The sequence below is a fragment of the Equus asinus genome, chromosome 16, assembly GCF_041296235.1.
Source record: "Equus asinus isolate D_3611 breed Donkey chromosome 16, EquAss-T2T_v2, whole genome shotgun sequence".
In the NCBI taxonomy this organism is placed as follows: domain Eukaryota; kingdom Metazoa; phylum Chordata; class Mammalia; order Perissodactyla; family Equidae; genus Equus; species Equus asinus.
In genome coordinates, this window is record NC_091805.1 from 2,208,494 (window position 1) to 2,231,586 (window position 23,093).

Below are 23,093 nucleotides of genomic sequence, written 5' to 3' on the forward strand. Positions count from 1 at the left end.
CTGTTGATGGACACGTGGGTGGCTTATGCCTTTTAGCTATTGTGATAGTGCTGCCATGCCATGGGTGTACAGCGTGCACCGCCTTTTGTTTGGGAGAATAACTTTCCCTGAAGCTCCGCAGCAGATTTTCCCTCACATCTCATTGCCCGGGATTATGTCACATGTTCATGCCTCAACCAAGAAAATGGGCCACAGTGTTTGATTTAGAGTCTCAGCATCAAGCAAATCGTAATTTATGCTTTGTAGGACTTGGCGGGGAGTATCCCTCCCCTGAAGCTCTGGGCTGTGAGGATGTGGGTGGGCTCCACCTTAAAAGAAGGATGTGAGTGTAAGCACATCAGTTACACTTTGCTGCCAAGACTACTGAAGGCCGGTCACACTCACAGGTAAGTGTGAGCTCAGATTTATGTGGGATTTCTGTTTTCAAACCTTGAGGCTGATGAATGCTGCCTCACATTCCTGGCCTCCTTGGTCATCATCTTGGTTAACCAAATGCATAAATTAACCAAATGCATAAATGATTATTAAAAGGTGGTGTCACACTTATTTTACTCTCTGTTCTCCATTCTGATAAAGCTCTCTTTTCTTCTCTTTTCCCTTTCAGTCTTTCCCAATTATCAAAGCTGTCTGTGTTCAGAAACAGACTGTAGCTTCTAGGCTTCAAGGCTAAGTACCTCCTCAAGTGTGGCTACGAGAGGAAAAGGAGGATGGAATAATATCGCATTTAGAGGGAAGCTGAGTCCACTGAAGCTGCTTTCAGGATTACGGGGAGTCTGTGAATATTTGTAGGCTGAGGTAAAGGGGGCAGTGGGGAGAGAGAAAGAGGTTGAAGATGCTGGAGAAGGGATAGAAATAAGGTCACTTGGAAAGGAGGGAAGGTTTTCACTAAGTTTTCCTTAAAAAGTTTTTTAGCCTTTACAGATCTACAAGGTATTTGCCTCATCAAGGCTGAGTTTAACTTATCTCAAAATAATATTCTTTTTTTTTTTAAGAAGAAGATTAGCCCTCAGCTAACATCTGCTGCCAATCCTCCTATTTTTTGCTGAGGAAGACTGGCCCTGAGCTAACATCTGTGCCCATCTTCCTCTACTTTATATCTGGGTTGCCTGCCACAGCATGGCTTGCCAAGCGGTGCCATGTCTGTACCTGGGATCCCAACTGGCGAACCCCGGGCCGCTGAAGCAGAATGTGCGAACTTAACCACTGTGCCACCAGGCCAGGCCCTCAAAATAATGTTCTTTATCGGGCATTCATGGTACATGTTTACTTATTACACAGAACCTTCATGTTTCCCTGGGTCTGGAAAGGAGAGGGATAAGAAGTATACTTGGTAGAAGTTAAGGATTAAAAGTTTACTAACAAAAATCTGGGGCTCTATCACAACCAATGATGTGAGAACGGCTAGTATGCCTTCAAAGTACACGCCTGGGATATGACGGCATTTTAGAAAGGGCTTGATGCTTAAGATAAATGTTATTTTATAAATATATATTTTGTATATATATAGCTGTGTTTTTTGATTTTTGAATTGTAGCATTCTGGTTAAATAGTCCCATTTTAATAGCTATTTTATTACATAACCTAAAGTACCAATTTAAAAAAAGCACAGGTGTTAGAAGTAGCTTATGTTAAAACTATACAGAACGAATGCGAAGGGCTTCTCAGGGGCTTAGTCATCACTGTGGGGGCTCAGTCATCACTGTGAACTCCCACAGACACTCAGGGCAAGCCGGTCCCTCTGCACAGAGTGCTGTGCTTCGAGCTGGGAGGGACAGACGTTTAAGAAGCGGCTCCTGCCTTTTAGAAGGTATATTAGCCATTACAGAGTTCCAATTAACCAAATGCATAAATGATTATTAAAAGGTGGTGTCACACTTATTTTACTCTCTGGTCTCCATTCTGATAAAGCTCTCTTTTCTTTTCTTTTCCCTTTAAGTCTTTCCTAATTATCAAAGCTGTCTGTGTTCAGAAACAGACTGTAGCTTCTAGGCAGAGTGCTTCGTCCCAGCAGCACTCATCTGCTGTTTGTTGAACTGAAATGAACATCTTGTCCAATTTTAACTCTCGAGTTTTTGGCAATTGGCTGAATTGGAAAGTCGAAGATGCATTTAGAGGAGAGGATATTGCCGAGTACTGCAGCTGCAAGAATCTCTTTTTAAAACCTAAAGTCTGTTACATAAATTATGCACTCTTTAAATTCTCTTCCACGTTCATTTACACAGTTGATCATCAAAACTGCTTTAGAAATACGTGTATCAAATATTCAGCATATTTTTAAAGCTTCCTTAATACCATGCCTAATAAGTGGATGAAATTATGTATTTATTTACAACAAACACCTATGACTAGCACAGAACCTAATTACAGTCTATCATTACCTCTGAATCATTCCAATGGAAATGTTTTCTCTCACTGCATTCATATTGTTTTGGTGCATGAGTATAGAAGGCAGCAGATTGTTTTCCGTGATCATAGATTTTAAATATTTACTTGCTTGTGCTGCATAATTCAGCACACTGGAGTTGGAAAGCAGTTTGTATGGTAGCTGATGCCATGTCAGTGTTACAGAATGTAATTTCCTTCTGTGACTTCTATGTGAAGTTGTAAAAATGAACAGTATTCTATTCTGTTTTCCTAATCAATTAAAAATTGTTTTTCTGTAAACCCACAGAAAACAAATGTTTGTGGTATACACACAATTTTATTTTGTATAATTACCATGTAGTGTAAGAATCCAAGCATTGTTTCTCATGGCCTGTTAAGGCACAATATAAAAAATAAAATATATTTATTCTTATCATCCAAGTCTTTATGAAAGTAACAAAAAGGCATTTAGACAGCTTACTAGATGTTATCTGCATATTATCTGTCCTAAGAAATCATAACAGAGTTCTATCTTTTAAAATATGGAACCACAAGCTATCTAACCAGGCACGAAAACAGTTATTTACTTTGCTCACTCTAATAAATGTTACATTTGTGACCTTGCTACATCTTCTGTGTGATTGGTTACTCGGTTGCCCAACCACGTAACAGAAAATAAATAGTTCCAGTTACCTGTTTTTGTGAGAATACAAATAATTCAAACCATTAAACACATTAAAAAATTGAAAAATATTTTCAAATTTAATTTTCAACTTTTCAATTCTGCATTATGAAAGGTTTTCTTTCCCATGTGGTTTCATAGTCTGGTAGTACAGACTTACTTTTTTACTCGTAGCTCTTACTATAATTTCAGATGCAATTCAGGAGCGTGTGTGGTAGTCTTTGTTCCTACACAATCTTGCAGCACTGCAAAAGGACACAGGATCACGCTTTGCAATAATTTAGCATCTCACTCAACACACCTTATGAATGAGGATAAAAATTTCCATTTCATAAAAAGCCTTTGTAGACGGTCCTGTGTTTCAATCCTTGAAAATGAGCTGAATGTGGAGAATGAGCGCACACATTCCTTGATATTTCACAAATATTTACCTACTGCTCCAACCATAGTTTGGCTTAGAGTACCTTCACAACGGAATAGGGGGAATACTGGTGCTTTTACCAAAGTTGGGCTTGGTGGGAAGTTCTACGTTAGCCTACGGGATTTAACGAGGACTTTCAAATCGCATTGCACCTTGCGGGTGTCAGGGGGAGAGAGAAGAATGGAGAGCGCAGTGCATGCTGGATCTTGTAGTTCCGGCGCCCCAGGAGAGGGCGTGGTGTCGCACGGCATGCTGGGAGTTGAAGTTCAATTGTCCAACGGAAACTCACGGCGGGCCTAGTGTGATTTGTCTGAGACGCCGCTTCCAGGTGGGCACTCTCCCTAGGTCCTGCGCTTGCCGCAGTGATGACTTAGCTTCTAGGATGGCGAACAGAGGGAAAAAGGGTGGACGAGGGAAGCGGAGCAAGAGGCCTGGAGGCTGCCCCTACCGCCGCCGCCGGCGGAAGGCTGCGGAGCCGGAAGTAGCCCACCCGCCGGGTGGAGAAGAGGCGGTGCTGGGATTACGGTGGCCGCGAGGGAGCGCGAGGGCGGCCGGCCGCGGCGCCGAGGCGGGAGCGTCTGCGTGGTGTGGCGGCTGCCGTGGCGCTGGGACGTGTCCCGGGTCGGCGGCGCCGGCACGTTTTCACGCGTCTCCTTATCTCGGTGAGAGGCTGGCCCGCGGCTGCGGAGTCGGGGAAGGTTGGGCCTCAGCGTCTCTGGTCCTGGCGTCCCTCGGGGGCCTGCCCGCGGGGCTCCTGTGGCGACCGCGGGCTCCGTGCGGTCTCGGCGCCCCCGTCCCCGCTCCTCGTGTCGCTTGTCCTCTCGTGCCCGCCCGCGCTCGCCCCTGCTCCTCGTGTCCCCTGTCGCGAGCCCTCGCCCTCCCGGGCTGCGCCGCCGGCGGACGGGAGCCGGCCTGCGGGCGGCTGTCCCCGCGCCCGGTGGCTTCTCGGAGGGCTTCCCTGAGCAGTCGCCTTCCTTTAGCTCCTTCCCTGTTTCTCCCCATTAGAAAAAGCAAAAAGAAAGAGGAAAGGAAACAGAACCCAAATCGGACGCCGAGATGTCAGTCTTGCCCTCGACTCTTCTGCCTTCGGCCCCGCTAGGGCTTCCACCCGGGCGCGCTCTCCGCGGTCGCCCCTCGGTGTCCTCCGCCCCCAGCTCCTCCGCCGCCGGCCCCTCGGTGTCCCCTGCCCCCCAGCTCCTCCGCCCCCGGCCCCTCGGTGTCCTCTGCCCCCCAGCTCCTCCGCCCCCGGCCCCTCGGTGTCCTCTGCCCCCAGCCCGTAAGCACCCCGGCCCCTCAGTCTCCTCGGTGTCCTCCCCGCCAGCCCCACCTCCCCGGCCCCTTCTCCCCGGCCCCTCGGTGTCCTCTGCCCCCAGCCCGTAGGCACCCCGGCCCCCCCTCCCCGGTCCCTCTGCCCCCCAGCTCCTCCGTCCCCGGCCCCTCGGTGTCCCCCGCTCCCTCCGCCCCGGCCCTGCGGGGCCCCGGGGGCGCCGTCGAGCCCGCTCTGGGCCGGCGGGCACGGCTCGCCGCTCGCTGCGTTTCTGGTCCCCGAGCTTGGCTGGTCCTCGGTTTGGAGTGATGACTTTCCCACAGGTGTGCGCCGCCCCCAGTTGGAGGCGAGCGCCTCGTCCTGCAGCTCTCCGTGTCCACTTAGGTGGGGTCTCTGTTTCTCATTCTCTCTTGGGACGGATGTCCCCGGGCGAGTTTCTGCAGTGATTTTGCGTCAGTTAATAGCAGACAAGCACAGGGAAATGCGCTTTCCCCCTTGGTTGCTTGTGGTCGTAATTTAGGTTCTGAGTCACTGAAAGTACCCAGAGGGATTGGAAAAGCTTTGAAAGGTAATCTGTGGAGGTTCCAATTTGCAGATGAATACAGCTGCTTGCCCCAACAAGGAAAAGTTTCTAATTAGTTCAATAATGGGATATACAGTGAGTTAATTATCTGTTCATTTTCTCAAGTTTTGAGAACTGTTTAGAGTAAAAAAGTTGGCAATGTAAGGAATGGTATAGTTTAGTAAGAAGGGTTTAAAAACCATTTAACTGATGCTCTTTTTCTGTAAAATGGAATGCAATATATTGGAAAACTTATTTGTTGTAATTGTTTATGAGGTATTTCTGTGTATTTTCATAGATTTGGTAAAACATCCTTGTATACTGTTCACTAATGTTTTGTAGACAGACATTTTTGTACTTCCTGGCTTTCTGGGGACCATGTAACTCAAGTTTGCAGCTTTTTTTCTATTCTGATTATTGCAGTATAGAAATTTAATAAAATCTTCTTTAAACTGTCAAATACAATCTATATGTGTCAGTAAAATATAAATATTAATATTGTTACTCTGTCAAATTGGGATTATTCCTAATTAATCAGAAATGGTTTCAGCCATGCTTAAGATTAGGGGCAAAATGTATAATATTTCAAAATTAATTCACTCATGGAATTCTTTATTGGATAAATGATAAGAGGCCAGACATTACTCAGACTTTTTATATTTTTCCTGAGATTTTGTTCACTTAGTAGGCATTTATTGAATACTTTTTACTCTTTATTGTCACAAAATCATCAAAACCTTGAGAGCATCCTCTGGTCCTCAGCTCTGTCCTAGATGCTATTAAGGCATTATTGCATTTATTTGTTGTAACAGCTCAGTGAGCTATTGAATATTGTTTACATTTAGTAGGTGAAGAAACTGGAGCTCAGAGTTCAAGTCATTTAGTTCAGTTCTTTTTGACTCTTCCCTCTGTATCACAGCTGCAAAGATTTGTTCTCTACCCTGGCATATGTAAAGAGCATTAATGTGGTAAATATTTGCTGAGCAGATACTCTTCTAGGTGCGGGGATGTAACAGTGAGCAAAAGAGACAAAGTCTCTGTTCTCAGGGAGCTTACTTATGCTCCAGCGGAATGTATGAGAGTGCTTCTTGTCTTCAAGAAGCAGGAAATGTAGCTAATGTGCATTAGATTTTATGTACTTTAGAATGTTAAAGTGGGAAAGAGAGATAAACTAGGAAAGACTTCTTGGGGAAGATGAGATTTGATCTAGAACTTGAGTAGCAAGGGATTTGGTAGGTAGAAAGTGGAAAGTAATTCTAGCTTGAGGCATAAAATGAACAAAATTCTGAATTGCAGGAGAGATTAGAGGGAGGGACAGGTAACCAGACTGCTTTTATCTTCAGTTTCCTTCACATAGTAGGTGCAGGGATGGTTGAAATTGAAACAAACGTTTAAATGAATGAAGCTATGAAAAGGGTTCAGATCTGAGGCAGTGAGGAGTTAGATCTAGTGTTATAGTGGGAATGGAAGAAAGGAATGGGTAACTGTTGGTGAGAGAACCAGTTAGGCTCTGTTAGTTATTGGATGTTGGGAGTAGGGTGGTGGCCAAAGGAGAAGGGAGGCTAACTTACCAGATTTGAACTGAGTGGATCAGGTATGTCGTAGAGTTACCTATTTCGTCAAATCATGAGAATTTTTTAAAAAATTCTGAGATGCACTATTATTTTATGAATCACAATGAAAGAAAAAAATATTGCCACTTAAACAAAGATTGTCAACTGTAGGATGTATTCAGTTTCAGAGTTAAAATGTAAACATGTATGATCTAGAAATGGTGAAATAAGATATTCTTTATAATGATTGGTGAGCCTTATAACCCTTTATTTTTTTGGACTATTTATAAACAAATTTGTAATGTTTGACATTCATTCAATCATTTAGCTTTTGTTAACTTACTAGGCACTCTCCTAGGCCGTAGTGATATAATGGTGAGTAGATTCAGTCTCTTTCCTCATAGAACTTATTGTGTAACAGGGGAGGCAGATGTAAATCAAATATTCCATTGCAGAGGTTTAAGTTGCAGCTATTGTAAGTGCTATGAAGAGGACTTGATGCTCTACAGAGGAGATAAGAGTGTACATGGGGAGAGGCCAGCTGAGAGAGGGCATCTTGGACGAGTGGTGGTGAAGATAGATGGAAGAGGCTGGATTTCAGAGATGTTTAGGAGGTGGGATGGGGTGGCGCATTGGAGATGAGGAGTGAGGGAGAGGAGGGTGCCATTGACCATCGCTAGCTTTTTGGCTTATGTAACTGGATGCATTGTGGTACAGTTCGCTGAGATAGAGAACATAGTAAGATAACCAGGTTTGGAGGAACGTGCTTTGTTTGTTAATATTTTTTATTGTGGCGTCAGTGTTCAAGGTTAATTTTATAGTTATTCTCTTTTTCCTTTTATGTCATTGTTTCAGTTAAGTATATTTGAGGAATGGTGTACCTGAAATAAGTTTTTTCAGTATTTTTTTCTTGAGTGTGCAGGGAAAAAGTTCTAGATGAAAGCATTTGGAAATATGTTGGTATTTGTTTTGAATTTGTATGTAACATAGTCAGCCATATATGTAACAAGGTGACTGAGTAATGCAATTATATGTCATCTTTATTTTTGCTTGGGATTTGGCAGTAAATAGGGCGTCCGGTTAAATTCTAACTTCATTCAGTTATATATGTAAATATAAATATGTGTTAGGGGAAAAACACCTATTGTGATTTTTCTTTGAAAGCTCTCCTTTGTGTAATTGTTGATAGATATTTAATCAGTACAATCACTTTATTATTTAAATTTTACTTTTTTTTTTTTTTTTTTAAAGATTTTATTTTTCCTTTTTCTCCCCAAAGCCCCCCGGTACATAGTTGTGTATTCTTCGTTGTGGGTCCTTCTAGTTGTGGCATGTGGGACGCTGCCTCAGCGTGGTTTGATGAGCAGTGCCATGTCCGCGCCCAGGATTCGAACCAACGAAACACTGGGCCGCCTGCAGTGGAGCGCGCGAACTTAACCACTCGGCCACGGGGCCAGCCCCATTTAAATTTTACTTTTAAGCAGTAGAGTGTGTAGAGGAAAGAGCATGGGTTTTGGAGTCAGGCTTCCTGGATTCAAGGTGTGTTTTGCTATTTGCTAGCAGTATGACCTTGCAGAAGTTATTTAGTCTTTCCAAGCTTTCGTTGTTGTTTTTGTCTATAAAATGAGGATAATAATAGTGCTTGCCTTGTAGAGTTGTTGTGAGGATTAAATGAGATGATATATGTGCATAGGGTAACAAAATTCCTGGTACAGCTTGTGTCTACTATTATCGTAGTGATATGGGGTCTGAGATCATCTGGACATGTCTTCTGTGACAACATTTTAATTTTAGAGTTCCTTATAGCAAATAGATCTTAATTGAAGAAGTTTGTTTGGTAGTTATATTTGGAGAAAATGTTACATAAAGATAGCTTTACTTTTTCGTAAGTGTCCCAGATGAGTCAGCACGTGTCATCTCTCACAGAGTTCTCATCAGAGGTTATGTTTAGTCTACAGCCGTAGGAAATTAGCGGTGGAGGGCTTGTACTCGTTTTTAAGCTCTTATGGGCAAAGTGAAGATGTGGTTAGACTTTATAAAGTCTCAGGCTGCTCTAAAGTCAACTTCTTTTCCTCCCTGCGTGTTTCCACCAACTTAAGTTTCAAACCTGTAAAAAAAAGTTGAAAAAGTAGTACAACAAATACCCTGTATATCCTTCACTTTGATTCGCTGGTTGTTAACGTTATACCTCATTTGCTTTCTCTCTCTCAATGCGCGCACACACAAGCACACTCGCACATTTTTTTTCCTTGCTACATACACCATTTGAAAGTAAGGTGGAGACATTCTGACACTTCACTCCTTAATACTTCATCATGCATCTCCTAAGAACTAGGATATCTCCTGCGTAACTATAATGCCATTAGCATACCCAAATAATTTAACCTTGATGTGATAATATCATCTAATGTACAGGCTGTATTAAAAAATTCGTTTCCCCAAGTGTTCCAGTAATGTCTCTTATAGTTTTTTTTTTTTAAAATACTGAATCCAATCAGAGATTATAAATTGTATTTAGTTGTCATGTCTTTCTGTTTTCTTTTCTTTCTTTCTTTCTTTCTTTATTTTGGTGAGAAAGACTGGCCCTGAGATAACATCTCTTGCCAGTCTCTCTCTCTCTCTCTTTTTTCTTTGCTTGAGGAAGATAGGCCCTGAGCTAACATCTGTGCCAATCTTCCTCTATTTTGTCTGTGGGATGCAGCCACAGACTGGCTTGATGAGTGGTGTGTAGGTGCATGCCCGGGATCTGAACCCTGAAACTGGGGATGCCAAAGCGGAGTGCGTGAACTTTACCACTACACCACCGGGCTGGCCCCTCTGTTGTCTTTTATCTAGAACAATCCCCACCTTTTCTTTTTCCTCTTTCCTTCCTTCCTTCCTTTTTTTTGGTCTTTCAAGACATTGATGTTTTTGAAGAATGTAGGCCAATTGTTTTGTAGAATGCTTCAGAAAATGAATTTGTCTGAGTGTTGCCTCACAGTTTCAGGTTACAATTTTTTTTGAGACTACTACATAGGATATATTGTAGACATTCCATTTCAGTACATCAGGAGTAATATAATGATAGTTTGCCCCTTTATTGGTCTGGTTAAGATCAATCACTTAGGTCAGCCAGATTTCTACGTTCTAAAATATCTTTTTCCTTTTTTACTTAGTAATTACTCTGTGGGGGTGATACTTTGAGATCATTGGATATTCTGTTTTCCAACAATTTTTTTCTATCCAGTGATTTTAGTAGCCGTTGAAGATCCTTGCCTGAATCAATCATTGCATTGATTGTTGCCAAATAGTGGTCCCAGTTCTCTCAGTCCTACACATTTGCTGGCTGTCTTCTCTAAGGAAGCTATTCCTCCTCTCTCCTTTTATTTTAGTATCACTGTCTACCCAGGGATTCTTTTAGAAAAAATTTACCCACTGTGTTATAATGTTACCATTATTCTTTTTTTGGTGATTAAATTATCTCAAATTTGGTTAGTCCCTTCAAACTGGCTCTTCTGGACTTTGTGTATGTCCACATTGGTATTGGACACATTCTTACTTTTTCATACAATAAGATGTTCCAGGCTCACCTTGTATGTTCCCTGCTCAAGTCCTGGAGTCTGTCATTTTCCATGGAGTTCTTGATCATTTTAGTGGGGAATGGTACTTAGAAACTAAGATTTGGGCATTGAATATACTCATTGCTACTAGAATATCATTGTTTATAGGTCCTTTAAATGGACACACACAAAAGTACTTTTTTAAAAAGAAATCATGAGTTTATAGGATACCTTCACTTATAATTCAAAACTATAGGGTTCGTCTTCACTTTCCCTCAGTTCGTATTTGTATCTCCCTTTTCCTACAGGGAAACTTCTGATTCCCAACCATACCAATATATTTACTCATCTAATCTGTCCTACAACACACATAAGATGATTTTGGAATTACCATACTGATACTTCCTCCGACAAAAGATTTACCAACTAAAGATTTCTTTGCCATTTTATGTCCTTAGAATATATCCCACTAAAGATGTATAGTGAAAGTAGGTGTTCAAAGTTATTTGAATTATTTTTTCTGTGTGATTATGTTATCAATTTAAAATATAGTTAAGTTGCTACTAAACTACTTTTTAATAGATTCTTTCTGTAAAATCAGTTATTTGTAAAACTACTAAAGTGGACATAATAATTTAAAACTTTATCATAATATATAGTTATAGGGAACTCTAAAACAGTTATATCAGATAGAGAATATGTAGTTTTTATATTTGCAAGGCTTTAAACTTGTAGCTCTATTTTCAAATTGATATATTATTTAATATTAGAAATGATGAGAAAAAGGACATCAGTTTATAAGCGAAAACAATTCTGTTGGTGAACATTTTAAACAATGCTCTTCTTTTGACTGATAATACAATTCAAGCATTAATCTTTAACAGTAGACATAGTTGTTGAGAGTACTTTAACTCATTCATGAGAAATATGGCTAGTGTTTTCCTGTATTTATACCCAGAATAAAAAGATTTATGTTATTTGTATGTCCTTGTTCTTCATATTTGAAGAATGCCAGTGGTGACAATGTGTTCCCCTGTGATGTTTTTCATATGTGAACATTCTCATTGGAAAGAAGAAAAATACTTCTCTTAATAATTATAAGACTTTTTATTTCCCTTGTGAGACATAACCACATTGTCTTGAGTTCTGGTTAGTTATAAATATCTTGATTATTAGAATATAAGGTTAATGAGGACAGGAACTGGGTTTGATGGCTCAATGATTCTCTGACAGTGCCTTAGAGAAGTAACTACTCCAATACTTCATGAATGAATAAATATGACATTTTGTGTTTAAATGACATATAATTACTAGTCTCAATAATACAGACACAGCTTTTTCTGGGCAAAAGTAACTAATGGAATGGGACTTGGGAAAGATCTTACCCACGTTTACTTGTTACAGACCTCAAAATCAGTGTGTCTCAAACTAAATTCGCTGTCTTCCCATACCGAATTTGGGTTCCCTGTTTCTGTTAAAGGCATTGTTAGCCCTTGTTAGCCTCCTAGACGTCAGACCTGGGATCTCAGAGGCACTTTAGTCTCTCCTGTGTGTGGGCATGGCCCCATTCATACATTTGTATGATGTTGCCAGTTCTACCAGCTCAGCTCATTGCTTAGGTCTCCTCATTTCTTACTCACTTACCAGTAGCCTGACTGAGGCCCTCATTAGCACTCATGTAACACTCTTCTAACTGAAGGAATTGAGAATTTTCTTTTAAAGATTTTATTTTTCCTTTTTCTCCCCAAAGCCCCCTGGTACCTAGTTGTATATTTTAGTTGTGGGTGCTTCTAGTTGTGGCATGTGGGATGCTGCCTCAGCATGACCTGATGAGCAGTGCCATGTCCACGCCCAGGATCTGAACTGGTGAAACCCTGGACCACAGAAGCCGAGTACACAAACTTAACCACTCGGCCATGGGGCCGGCCCCCAGGAGTTGAGTATATTTAATGTGGAAGAGAGATGATGGAGGGAGGAGGAGTAGGAGGAATGTCTTTAAATATCTGGTGGGCTATCAAATGGAAAAGGGATTCATTTCAGAGGGCGCAACCAAGACCAGTTAGTGGAAATTGTAAGAACACAGATTTTTCGTTCCATATATCTTTCTAGCAAGTGTAGTTATTTAAAATTAGCCGGTATCATGTAGTTATATGGATGCTCTAGAACAGCTGTGTTAGTGGAGAAAAAATAGTTTAAAACATTATCAGGCTTTTAAACTAACAGCTGTATTTTCAGCTCTGTACAGAGCTCATTAAGTCCTGAGCTCTCTGTTCTACAAGTGCTCGCTCAGAGGCGGGGTGAATGCACTTGGCAAGGGTCTTGTAAAGGAGGTCTCTGCTGTACGGATGTTTGAACCCGATTAGTGAGTCTGAACGAGAGAGCAGATAAGACTGCTGGGGATGGGAGTGATATTTCTTTCGATCTTTTAAGTTCACGCATTTTCTTTCACTGCTCCTCCCCAAGCGCTGAAGGTTAGCAGAGATTACTGATAGATTGGAGTGTATTGTGTGAGAAAGTGGTCAAGAAACGTTGCTAATTACTACCTTCTACTTAGGAGATGCTTTGTAAGTTCCCTTTCAATCCTGAGATTCTGACATCCTTCAGTTCTTGTAGAGGTTAAGTTTATTTTGTTGATTAAATGATTTGACCCAGTATGTTACTTCTTATATGTAGACTGCATAATTTTGCAGCTCACAAAGTTGCGTTTTAAAGTATGGTGGCTACAAACAGTCACACGTGCCTTGGACTCATCAGAGGTTACTAAGTTCCTGACATAATTAAAGTTCATTTATCAGACTATAGTAAATATTCCGTTCTTCTTAGAGATAAGATCAAGAAGTGCCTGAGACAGCCCAGATATCACTGATTCTTATTGAGGTCTTTAAGTAAATGATTGAGGTAATTTAAACTCCTCTTGTGCCATTTAGGTTGGTTATGATGACGTCTTTACAGTCTGTGAACATGTTGTGCTCAGTGCTGCCCAAGTGGAGATTTTTTTCTCTAGGAAGTTGATGCAAGTCATGTGTGAGGGTGAATGGATGTCTGCTCAGTACTTAGTTTGTTCCACATGTTTTACTTTTTAGAATTAAGAGGAGAATGCTTTAAGCAGTACATTTTATTTACGTCATCATTGTAAAGTAGGTGTGCATTGATTTATTGTTTTTAACTGGAGGATGTGATCCTGAGGAGTCTTAAGAATGCTTGTAAGATGTATCCTTGAGGCAAAATGGCATTAGTGTTTTTGCTATCAGCTCTCTATTCCTTTTTTAAAAGCCAGTTTCTAGATATGTGTCTCCTGCCTGTATTATGTTGCTGTTCCTTTTCTCATTCTTTTGGTCTTTATCTTTTACCGCCATCCACTTTGCCTTAGTTAGCTCTGAAAGGGGACAATCCAAATAAATGTTACCAGTTCTCTCCCTTTATTCATATTTGCCACTTTTTTTTTTTTTAATAGCATGCTGGGTTTACAAACTGAACACTTTTAGACTCTGAGTTCACAACGTGCATGATGATAGAAGATTTGCAAATATAGGAAAAGAGAGGGAATAGAAATGGATACAATAATTGATGTTTCTGTAAACAAAGAACTGAGATGCAGAGAAGAAATAAGAGAGCAGAGATGACAGACCAATGTATGGAGAGACACTCAAGGTCAGACAAAGGATTGGTATTTGTTACTAAAAATGCAACCAGGTAGAGAAGGTTACAGTAGATGAAAAACTCACAGTTCACTTTACTTGATGGTATAGCTAAAAGCATATCAAAAATTTGAAATCAATAGCTGTATTTCATCTTGCTGCAGAAAACCATTTGGGGAAGGTGCCCAAGCATATACAAACCCCGGAAGTCTGCAGTGTTTTTATCGGTTGTGCTGTGTGACTGAGAGAGATTCTGTGGAATCAGTCCCTAAAGTTTGTCTGTCAGGAGCTTTTAGTTGGCTTTAAATCCTCAGTGGATAAAATATTCTGTCTGTTGCCGTATGGGAGAGGCTGGTTACTTTCCTCTGCCCTTCAAGGACATTGATTTGATTACCCTTTACATTTATCAGTTTATAATTTATCGACTGTCTTAATGTGGTTATGGTTAGAAAAGTGACTCTCTAAAAATGACATCTGGGTCTCCATCGGTGATTTTCATGTCAGATGTCGTAGCCCTGCCTTCCAAAAGAACTCTGCTTAGTCTTCACTCTGCTTTTTGCGTCATTAATAATAAAGTTAGGAATAAACCTCATCTGGTAGCTTTATCTGTGTTTACTGAGATAAAATAGAGTTTTCTCCTCTTTAATGCTATTATCTTTCAATTAAAAGTGGGTTTGTCAGATTGTAAACTGTGAACAGAAATACTGAAATGGTGGATGGTAAGATTTGTTGTAGTATGCATTAGTAAAGAAAATCTACTTGAAAAAGGAGTTACGAATTTCTTTAAAGTTTTTAGAAACCATAAATCCCTTCTAAAAAGCGTTTGGAAATTGTGAAGAATGCTATTTTGATGGTTTTCCAGACCAGTGCTCTGACAAGACTATGTAAAATAAGTAAGAATTTCAGAGTATCAGTTTGATCATTGGGGCAGTCAAACTAGGTATTTTAGGTACCAGAGGAGGTTGAAATATACTGGATAGTTGGTAAATCATCACTTCACTTTATACTTGATAGACAAATGAATTTTAATTTTTTTTCAAAGATTTTATTTTTCCTTTTTCTCCCAAAGCCCCCTGGTACATAGTTGTGTATTTTTAATTGTGGGTCCTTCTAGTTGTGGCATGCAGGATGCCGCCTCAGCATGGCTTGGTGAGTGGTGCCATGTCCGCACCCAGCATCCAAACTGGAGAAACGCTGGGCCGCTGAAGCGCAGCATGCGAACTTAACCACCCGGCCACGGGGCCGGCCCCTAATTTGCTTTTTATTTTTTAAAAAATCAGGAAAGCTTTTGGAAAGGGAATTTGTGGGTGAGGATAATTTAGAATCTTGTGATGAGACTACTACTCCTAAAGTTCATTGTGGTTTTCTCCATTTGTGTCTTTTGCTCATTTGTAGTTAAACTAAAAGTGCTGTTTGTCTTGTCTTTCCTTGGCTTATTTCACACAAATATAAAGAAAATATTTTAGTAGATTGAAGGGACTCAAGTATTAATTTATTCTTTTTCCTCTTTCCGAATCTCACCACATTTATTTTAAGGAGAGACAAAAATTATGAGTTAACAAGAGATATTCGCCAAGTCACTTTATTTAGCTATAAAATTCCCCTGCTCTGGGGAATTACTTTGAGAAAGTTAAGTTTTCTCCATGACTAAATAGCTGAATCTGATGTCTTTAAGAACCACAAGAATCAAGTTGTGTATCTTCAAAAGGAAAAAGCATGTTGTCTCAGTGTTTTGATCTTGCTTATAGGCTGTTGAGGAATTTTATAATAGAATGTCTTCTCTGTAAATTTCCTAGTTGAGCAGTTTGAACTGTTTCGTTAGCATTTAACATAACGTGGGCACATTTGTAATTTTATGTATTAAATTTTTCATTTGAGCCATTTATTTTTGAATGATTGTGTTATTTTAAAACAGGCTCTGTGTAAATAAACCATTTAAATAATAAAGAGAAGTAGAAAAAAGAAAGTAAAAATGACATTTCATCACTTAGAGATTTCCACTTTTAACATTATGGACTTCTAGGCATTCTTTTATGCATGTATTGTATATGTGTGTAGGGGCATATGTATATATGTACATAATATGTAGGTGTATAGATGCATACATTGTATTCATGCTGTTCTCTTTTTTTCTCACTCTATGCCCTGGATAGCTATTTTTTTTGTAATTAATAAACTTTATTAATCCACGTGCATGGAATATTGTTTCATTTCTTTATGTCATCATCATTTTCTTTCAGTAATGTCTTATAGTTTTCATTGTATTGGTCTTTAGCCTCCTTGGTTAAATTTATTCCTAGGTATTTTATTCTTTTTGTTGCGATTATAAGTGGGATTGTATTCTTGAGTTCTCTTTCTGTTAGTTCGTCATTAGAGTATAGAAATGCAAATGATTTTTGTAAGTTGATTTTGTACACTGGAACTTTGCTGTGGTTGTTGATTATTTCTGGTGGTTTTCCAATGGATTCTTCAGGGTTTTCTGTGTATAAAATCATGTCATCTGCAAACAGTGAGTTTCACTTCTTCATTGCCTATTTGGATTCCTTTTATTTCTTTTTCTTGCCTAATTGCTCTGGCCAAAACCTCCAGGACTATATTGAATAGGAGTTGTGAGAGTGGGCACCCTTGTCTCTTTCCTGGCTTTCAGTTTTTCCCCATTGAGTATGATGTTGGCTGTGGGTTTGTCATACATGGTCTTTATTATGTTGAGGTACTTTCCTTCTATACACATTTTATTGAGAGTTTTTATCATAAATGGATGTTGGGTCTTGTCACATGCTTTCTCTGTATCTATTGAGATGATCATGTGGTTTTTATCCCTCATTTTGTTAATGTAATGTATCACATTGATTGGTTTGTGGATGTTGAACCATCCCTGCGTTCCTGGTTCAATATGTATCTATAAAGTCCATATGTATTTATAAAGTCCATCTGGCCTGGTTTTTCACTTAAATCCACTATTGCCTTGATGACTTTCTGTCTGGATGAGCTATCCATTGATGTAAGTGGGGTGTTGAGGTCCCCTACTATTATTGTGTTGTTGTTAATATCTCCTTTTAGGTTTGTTAATAGTTTATGTACTTTGCTGCTCCTGTGTTGGGTGCATAAATATTTGTAAGTGTTATGTCTTCTTGGTGGAGTGTCCCTTTTATCATTATATACTGCCCCTCTTTGTCTCTCATTGCCTGTTTTACCTTGAAGTCTACTCTGTCTGATATAAGTATGGTAACACCTGCTTTCTCTTGTTCACCCTTAGCTTGGAGTATTGTCTTCCTTCCCTTCACTCTGAGCCTATGTTTGTCATTGGAGCTGAGATGTGTTTCCTGGAGGAAGCATATTATTGGGTCTTGTTTTTTAAATTATCCCTCCACTCTGTGTCTTTTGATTGGAGAATTCAATCCATTTACATTTAGAGTGATTTTTGATATATGAGGGCTTAATGCTGCCACTTTATCATTCGTTTCCCAGTTGTTCTGTATTTCCCTTGTTTCTTGTCCCATACATTTCAGACTACCAATTCAGTTTGGTAGTTCTCTATGATGGTTTTCTCAGTTTTCTCCTTATTTGTCATTTGTGTCCCTGTTCTGACTATTTGTTTAGTTGTTACCGTGAGGTTTGTGTAAAAAATCTTGTAGATGAGATAGTCCATTTTCTGATAGCCTCTTTTTTTCTTTAGATTGGCCCTGAGGTAAAATCTGTTGCCAATCTTTTCTTTTTCTTCTTCTCCCCAAAGCTCCCAGTACATAGTTGTGTATTCTAGTTGTAGGTCCTTCTAGTTCTGATATGTGGGACGACACCTCAGCATGGCTTGATGAGCAGCGCTAGGTCTGCACCCAGGATCTGAACCTGTGAAACCCTGGGCTGCCGAAGTGAGCTTAGCCACTCGGCAATGGGCTGGCCCCTCTGATAGCCTCTTATTTCCTTAGTCTAAGCCAATTCCATCCCTTTCTCTTCCCCTCTAAGTTACTGTTGTCACAACTTATTCTGTCTTGTGTTGTGAGTTTCTGGTTAAAATGACAAGATTATGTTTATTTTTGATATTTTCCTTCCTTTTATCTTTAATGTTATAATTGTTTGCTCACCTGTTCTGATAGAGAGCTGCAATTTTCTGATCTTGTCTGCCTGTTTATCTCCTTGCTCAAGGCTTTGTAAACTCTTTTTTTCAGGTGTGAGGGCCTTCTCGAACATTTCTTTTAGTGGAGGTCTTGTGGCAGTGAGCTCCCTCAGCTTTCGTTTATCTGGGAAAGTTCTTATTTCTCCATCATCTCTGAAGGATATTTTCACTGGGTAGAGTATTCTTGCCTGAAAATGCTTGTCTTTCAGAGTTTTGAATATATCATTCCTCTTTCTCCTAGCTTGGAAGGTTTCTGCTGAGAAATCTGCTAAACGCCCCCATAGGGGTTCCTTTGTAGGTTATTTTCTTCTGCCTTGCTGCTCTTAGTATTTTTTCTTTGTCATTAACTTTTGCCAGTTTTACTTCTATATGCCTTGGAGAAGGTGTTTTTACATTGATATAATTAGGAGTTCTGTTATCTTCTTTTACTTGTGCTTCCAGCTCCTTCCCCAGGTTTGGGAAGTTCTCGGCTATTAATTCTTCTAACAAGCTTTTTGCTCCATTCTTCTTCTGAAATACCTATCATTTTTTATGTTGCATTTCCTAATTAAGTAGGTATTTCTTGGAGAATTTCTTTATTTCCTTCTATTCTTGGTTGTCTCTTCTCCTCCATCCCAAACATTTCTATACTCCTGTCCTCCACACTGCTGAGTCTGTCCTCCGTAATGTCAGCTCTGTTGTTACGGAGTCTAGATTTTTCTTTATCTCACTCATTGTGTTTTTCATCTCCAACATTTCTCATTGGTTTTTCTTTATAGTTTAAATCCCTTTTGTGAAGAATTCCCTCTGTTCGTTAATTTTGTTCCTGATTTCATTGAACTGTCTATCTGTATTTTCTTTTAACTGATTAGGTTTTGTTATGATGGATTTTGAATTCTCTGTCATTTAGATTGTAAATTTCTGTGCCTTTAAGATTGATTTCTGGGTGTGTCATTTTCCTTCTGGTCTGGAGTATTAATATATTTCTTCATACGTTGATGGTGTGGGTTTGTGCCTTTGCATAGTGATGGTATTTGGTTGCAGTCTACCTGCTGCCACTGTGGGAGGGAGTCAGGAGCTGTATATTTTCAGCCCACTGCAATCTCTGGTGTCTGTGCCTGTCCTTAGAATCTGTTCTGACAGGGTCCTTCTGTGATTTCCGGCATGCTTGCTCACAGCTGCTGCTTTTCTAACGTATGCATGGGAGCTCTCGCTGACTGACTGAGCTGGAGCACTGGGCAGGGGGAGGGGCACTTCCTTTTACGTGCATGATGCTTGGGGCGTTCTCACTCTGCCCTCAGTATCTGCTCTCCTGGGATGCTGGCTTGATGAAGATACCTGTTTAGCCACCTCTGTGTGGGTCTTTCCTTCAGGCTGTGAGGGAACTTGGAGAGAGAAGGTGTTCTTGTGGAGCTCCGACCCTCCCCCCTCTTTTCTCAGAGCTGCATGTGGTCTCATACCCTGGGTTTCTGCAGGAAGGGAGAGGAGATCCCCTTACCTCCTTCCACTTCCTCCTAGGGCATCCAGCACCTCCGCCTTCAGACATACAGCTGCGTGGGTCTCTCAGATGTCTTTTCTGTTGTGTGAATGTCCTCTGTTGGTTCTGAATGTCCTTTTTGTTGTATCTTAAGGGAGAGAGTCTAAGGGAAGAGCTCACTCTGCCATGATACTGATGTCACCTCCTGGAAATGTGTTTTTAATTTCAATTCCCACTTGTTCATTGCTGGTATATAGGAAAGTGATTGACTTTTGTACATTAACCTGGTATCCTACAACCTTGCTGTAATCACCTATTAGTTCTATGCATTTGTTTGTTGGTTCTTCCATAGATAATCATATCATTTGTGAAGACAGACAATTTTATTTTTTCCCAATCTATATACCTTTTATTTCCTTTTCTTGTCTTATTGCATTATCTAGGACTTCATGTACAATGTTGAAAAACAGTGGCAAGAGAGGACATTCATGCCTTGTTCTTGATCTTAGTTGGGGAAAGCTTCTAGTTTTTCAACATTAAGTATGATGTTAGCTGTAGAGTTTTTGAAGATTTTTTTATTTAAAGATTTTATTTTTCCTTTTTCTCCCCAAAGCCCCTTGGTACATAGTTGTGTGTTTTTAGTTGTGGGTCCTTCTAGTTGTGGCATGTGGGATGCCGCCTCAGCATGGCCTGATGAGCGGTGCCATGTCCGCGCCCAGGATCCAAGCTGGTGAAACCCTGTGCCACCGAAGAAGAGTGTGCAAAATCAACCACTTGGCCATGGGGCTGGCCCCATTAAAGATTTTTTTAATCAAATTGAGGTGGTTTCCCTCTGTTCTTAGTTTGCTCAGAGATTTTACAATGAATGGGTGTTGGATTTTGTTAAATGCTTTTCTGCATCTATTGATATGATCATGTAATTTTTCTTCTTTAGCATTTTGATATGATAGATTACATTAATTTATTTTCTAATGTTGAGCCAGCCTTGCATATCTGGGATAAATCCCACTCGGTTGTGGTATATAATTCTTTATATACATTGTTGAATTCGATTTGCTAATATTTTGTTGAGTATTTTTGCATGTATGTTTATGAGAGATACGGGTCAGTAGTTTCCTTTTCCTGTAATGTCTTTCTCTGGTTTGGTATTAGGGTAAAGCTAGCCTCATACAATGAGTTAGGAAGTATTCGCTTTGCTGCTGTCTTCTGGATGACATTGTAGAGAGTTGGTATAATCTTTTCTTTAAATATTTGGTAGACTTCACCAGTGAAAGCCATCTGGGCTTGGTGCTATCTGCTTTGGAAGGTTATTAATTATTGGTTCAATTCATCTAGGTTGTCAGATAAATTTGTGAGTATAGAGTTGTTCATAGTATTCCTTTATTGTCCTTTTAACGTCCATGGGACCTGTAGTGATGTCCCCTCTATCATTTCTGATATTGGTAAATTGTGTCTTCTCTCTTTTTTCTTAGTTAGCCTGGCTGGAGGCTTATAGATTTTTTTTGATCTTTTCAAAGAAGTGACTTTTAGTTTTGTTGATTGTTCTCCATTGATTTCTTTCTTTCTGCCCTAATTTTTATTATTACTTTTTTTTTTTTTTTTGGCTTACTTTAGATTTAATTTGCTCTTCTTTTTCTAGTTTCCTGAGGTGGAACTTTAGATTATTGATTTTAGGTCTTTCTTTTTTTTCCACTGTATACATTCAATGCTATAAATTTCCTTGCAAGCACTGGCTTTGTTGTATTCCACAGTTTTGATGTTATATTTTAATTTTCCTTAGTTCAAAATACTTTAAAATTTCTTGTGAGATTTTTTTCTTTGTCCTGTTATTTAGAGATATGTTGTTTATCTCCAAGTATTTTGGAATTTTCCAGCTATCTTTTTATTATTGATTTCTAGTTGAATTCCATTGTGGTGAGAGCAAACATTGTATGATTTCTTTTCTTTTTCTTTTTTTTTTAAAGATTGGCACCTGAGCTAACATCTGTTGCCAATCTTTATTCTTTTTTTTTCTACTTCTTCTTCTTCTTCTCCCCAGAGCCCCCCAGTACATAGTTGTATATTCTAGTTGTAGGTCCTTCTGTCTGTGCTGTGTGGGATGCCCCCTCAACATGGCTTGATGATCAGCGCCATGTCCACACCCAGGATCCAAACTGGCGAAACCCTGGGCTGCTGAAGTGGAGCACACAAACTTAACCGCTCGGCCATGAGGCCAGCCCCTGTATGATTTCTGTTCTTTTAAATTTGTTAAGGGGTGTGTTATGGCCCAGAACGTGGTCTGTCTTTGAACATTCCATGTGGACTTGAAAAGAATGTGTAATCTGCTGTTGTTGGGTGAAGTAGCCTATAGATGTCTATTATATCCAGTTGATTGATGGTGCTGTTGAGTTCAACTGTGTCTTTACTGATTGTCTGCCTGCTGGATCTGTCCATTTCTGATAGAGGGATGTTAAAGTCTCCAACTATAAGAGTGGATTCATCTATTTCTCCTTGCGGTTTTACCAGTTTTTCCTCACATATTTTGATGCTCCTGGGTATCTTTTTATGGTGGTAAATATAGATCTCTATCATTATAATATGTATGTACCATAATTTATTCATTAGCAGATATTTGTGTCTTGTTAGGACTCTGGTATGCTACATGTGAGGATATGGTAGTGAACGAGACACATTCTCTGCCCTCAAGGAGTTTTTTTGAAGAATAATTATGTAAAATGCTTTTTTCCTCAGGCTTGCCAATTTCAACTCTTGTGATGATTTAAAAAATGAAATTCCTTTAATGTGGATTACTTTGATCTAGTAAGGTTGAAAATACTTTCGTATGTTTATTGTTCTTTTTCTTTTTGAATGCCTGTCTTTTTTCCATTTGGGTGGTTTTTTTCTTTATTGATTTATAGGAGTTCTTTTGTGTATTAAGGATGTTATCATTCTGTCTATATAATAGATATTGAATGTTTTTCCTAGTTGATGAATTATAACTTGACCTTGTTAATACTCTTTTTACTCTTCCTATGTAGAGGTTTTCATTTTTATGTAATTACATTTTCCTTTCTGTTTTCTAGTTTTGCATACCATGCTTAGAAAGGCCTTTTTTTACAAGATTGTTAAAAATATTTTAATCAGTACTTCTTTGGGTTATGTGCACACATGCTGTGTGTTTCTGTTTAACTCTTGATTCGTCTAGAATTCATGATATGTGAGGTAGCTTTATTTTTTAAACTGGCTAGCTTATTATTCTAGCACTATTTGTTAAAAGAGTCATCTTTCTCATGGATGTGAAATATCTCTCATATCAGGTACTAAATTCTCAAATATGCTTGGATTTATTTCTGTACTCCTTATTATGTTTTATTCAGTGTCATCCTTTGCTAATAAGAGTAATAAATTTAAGGATTACTAGACTTTAATTAGTGTAGTTTTATAATGTGTTTTAATATGCAGTAAGGTAAATCTTCTCCTCATTAGGAGTTTTTGGTTATTCCTTTTTAAAGTGTTTT

The 23,093-nt window shown here is 39.5% G+C and overlaps 1 protein-coding gene across 34 annotated transcripts in view; it reads left to right on the forward strand.

Moving 5' to 3' along the window:
• The first annotated feature begins 3,694 nt into the window (after positions 1-3,694).
• Positions 3,695-23,093, forward strand: part of ATG4C (autophagy related 4C cysteine peptidase) — a 155,855-nt gene continuing 136,456 nt past the window's right edge. For 14 of the 34 annotated variants that reach the window (XM_070486411.1, XM_070486412.1, XM_070486413.1 and 11 more), the window contains exon 1: positions 3,835-4,129. In XM_070486411.1, coding sequence (XP_070342512.1) covers positions 3,850-4,129 — 280 coding nt within the window. In that variant the 5' untranslated portion in view covers positions 3,835-3,849. Of the gene's footprint in view, positions 4,130-23,093 lie in introns of all 34 variants that reach the window. The other 20 variants (XM_044748913.2, XM_070486414.1, XM_070486419.1 and 17 more) reach the window with 9 other exon arrangements.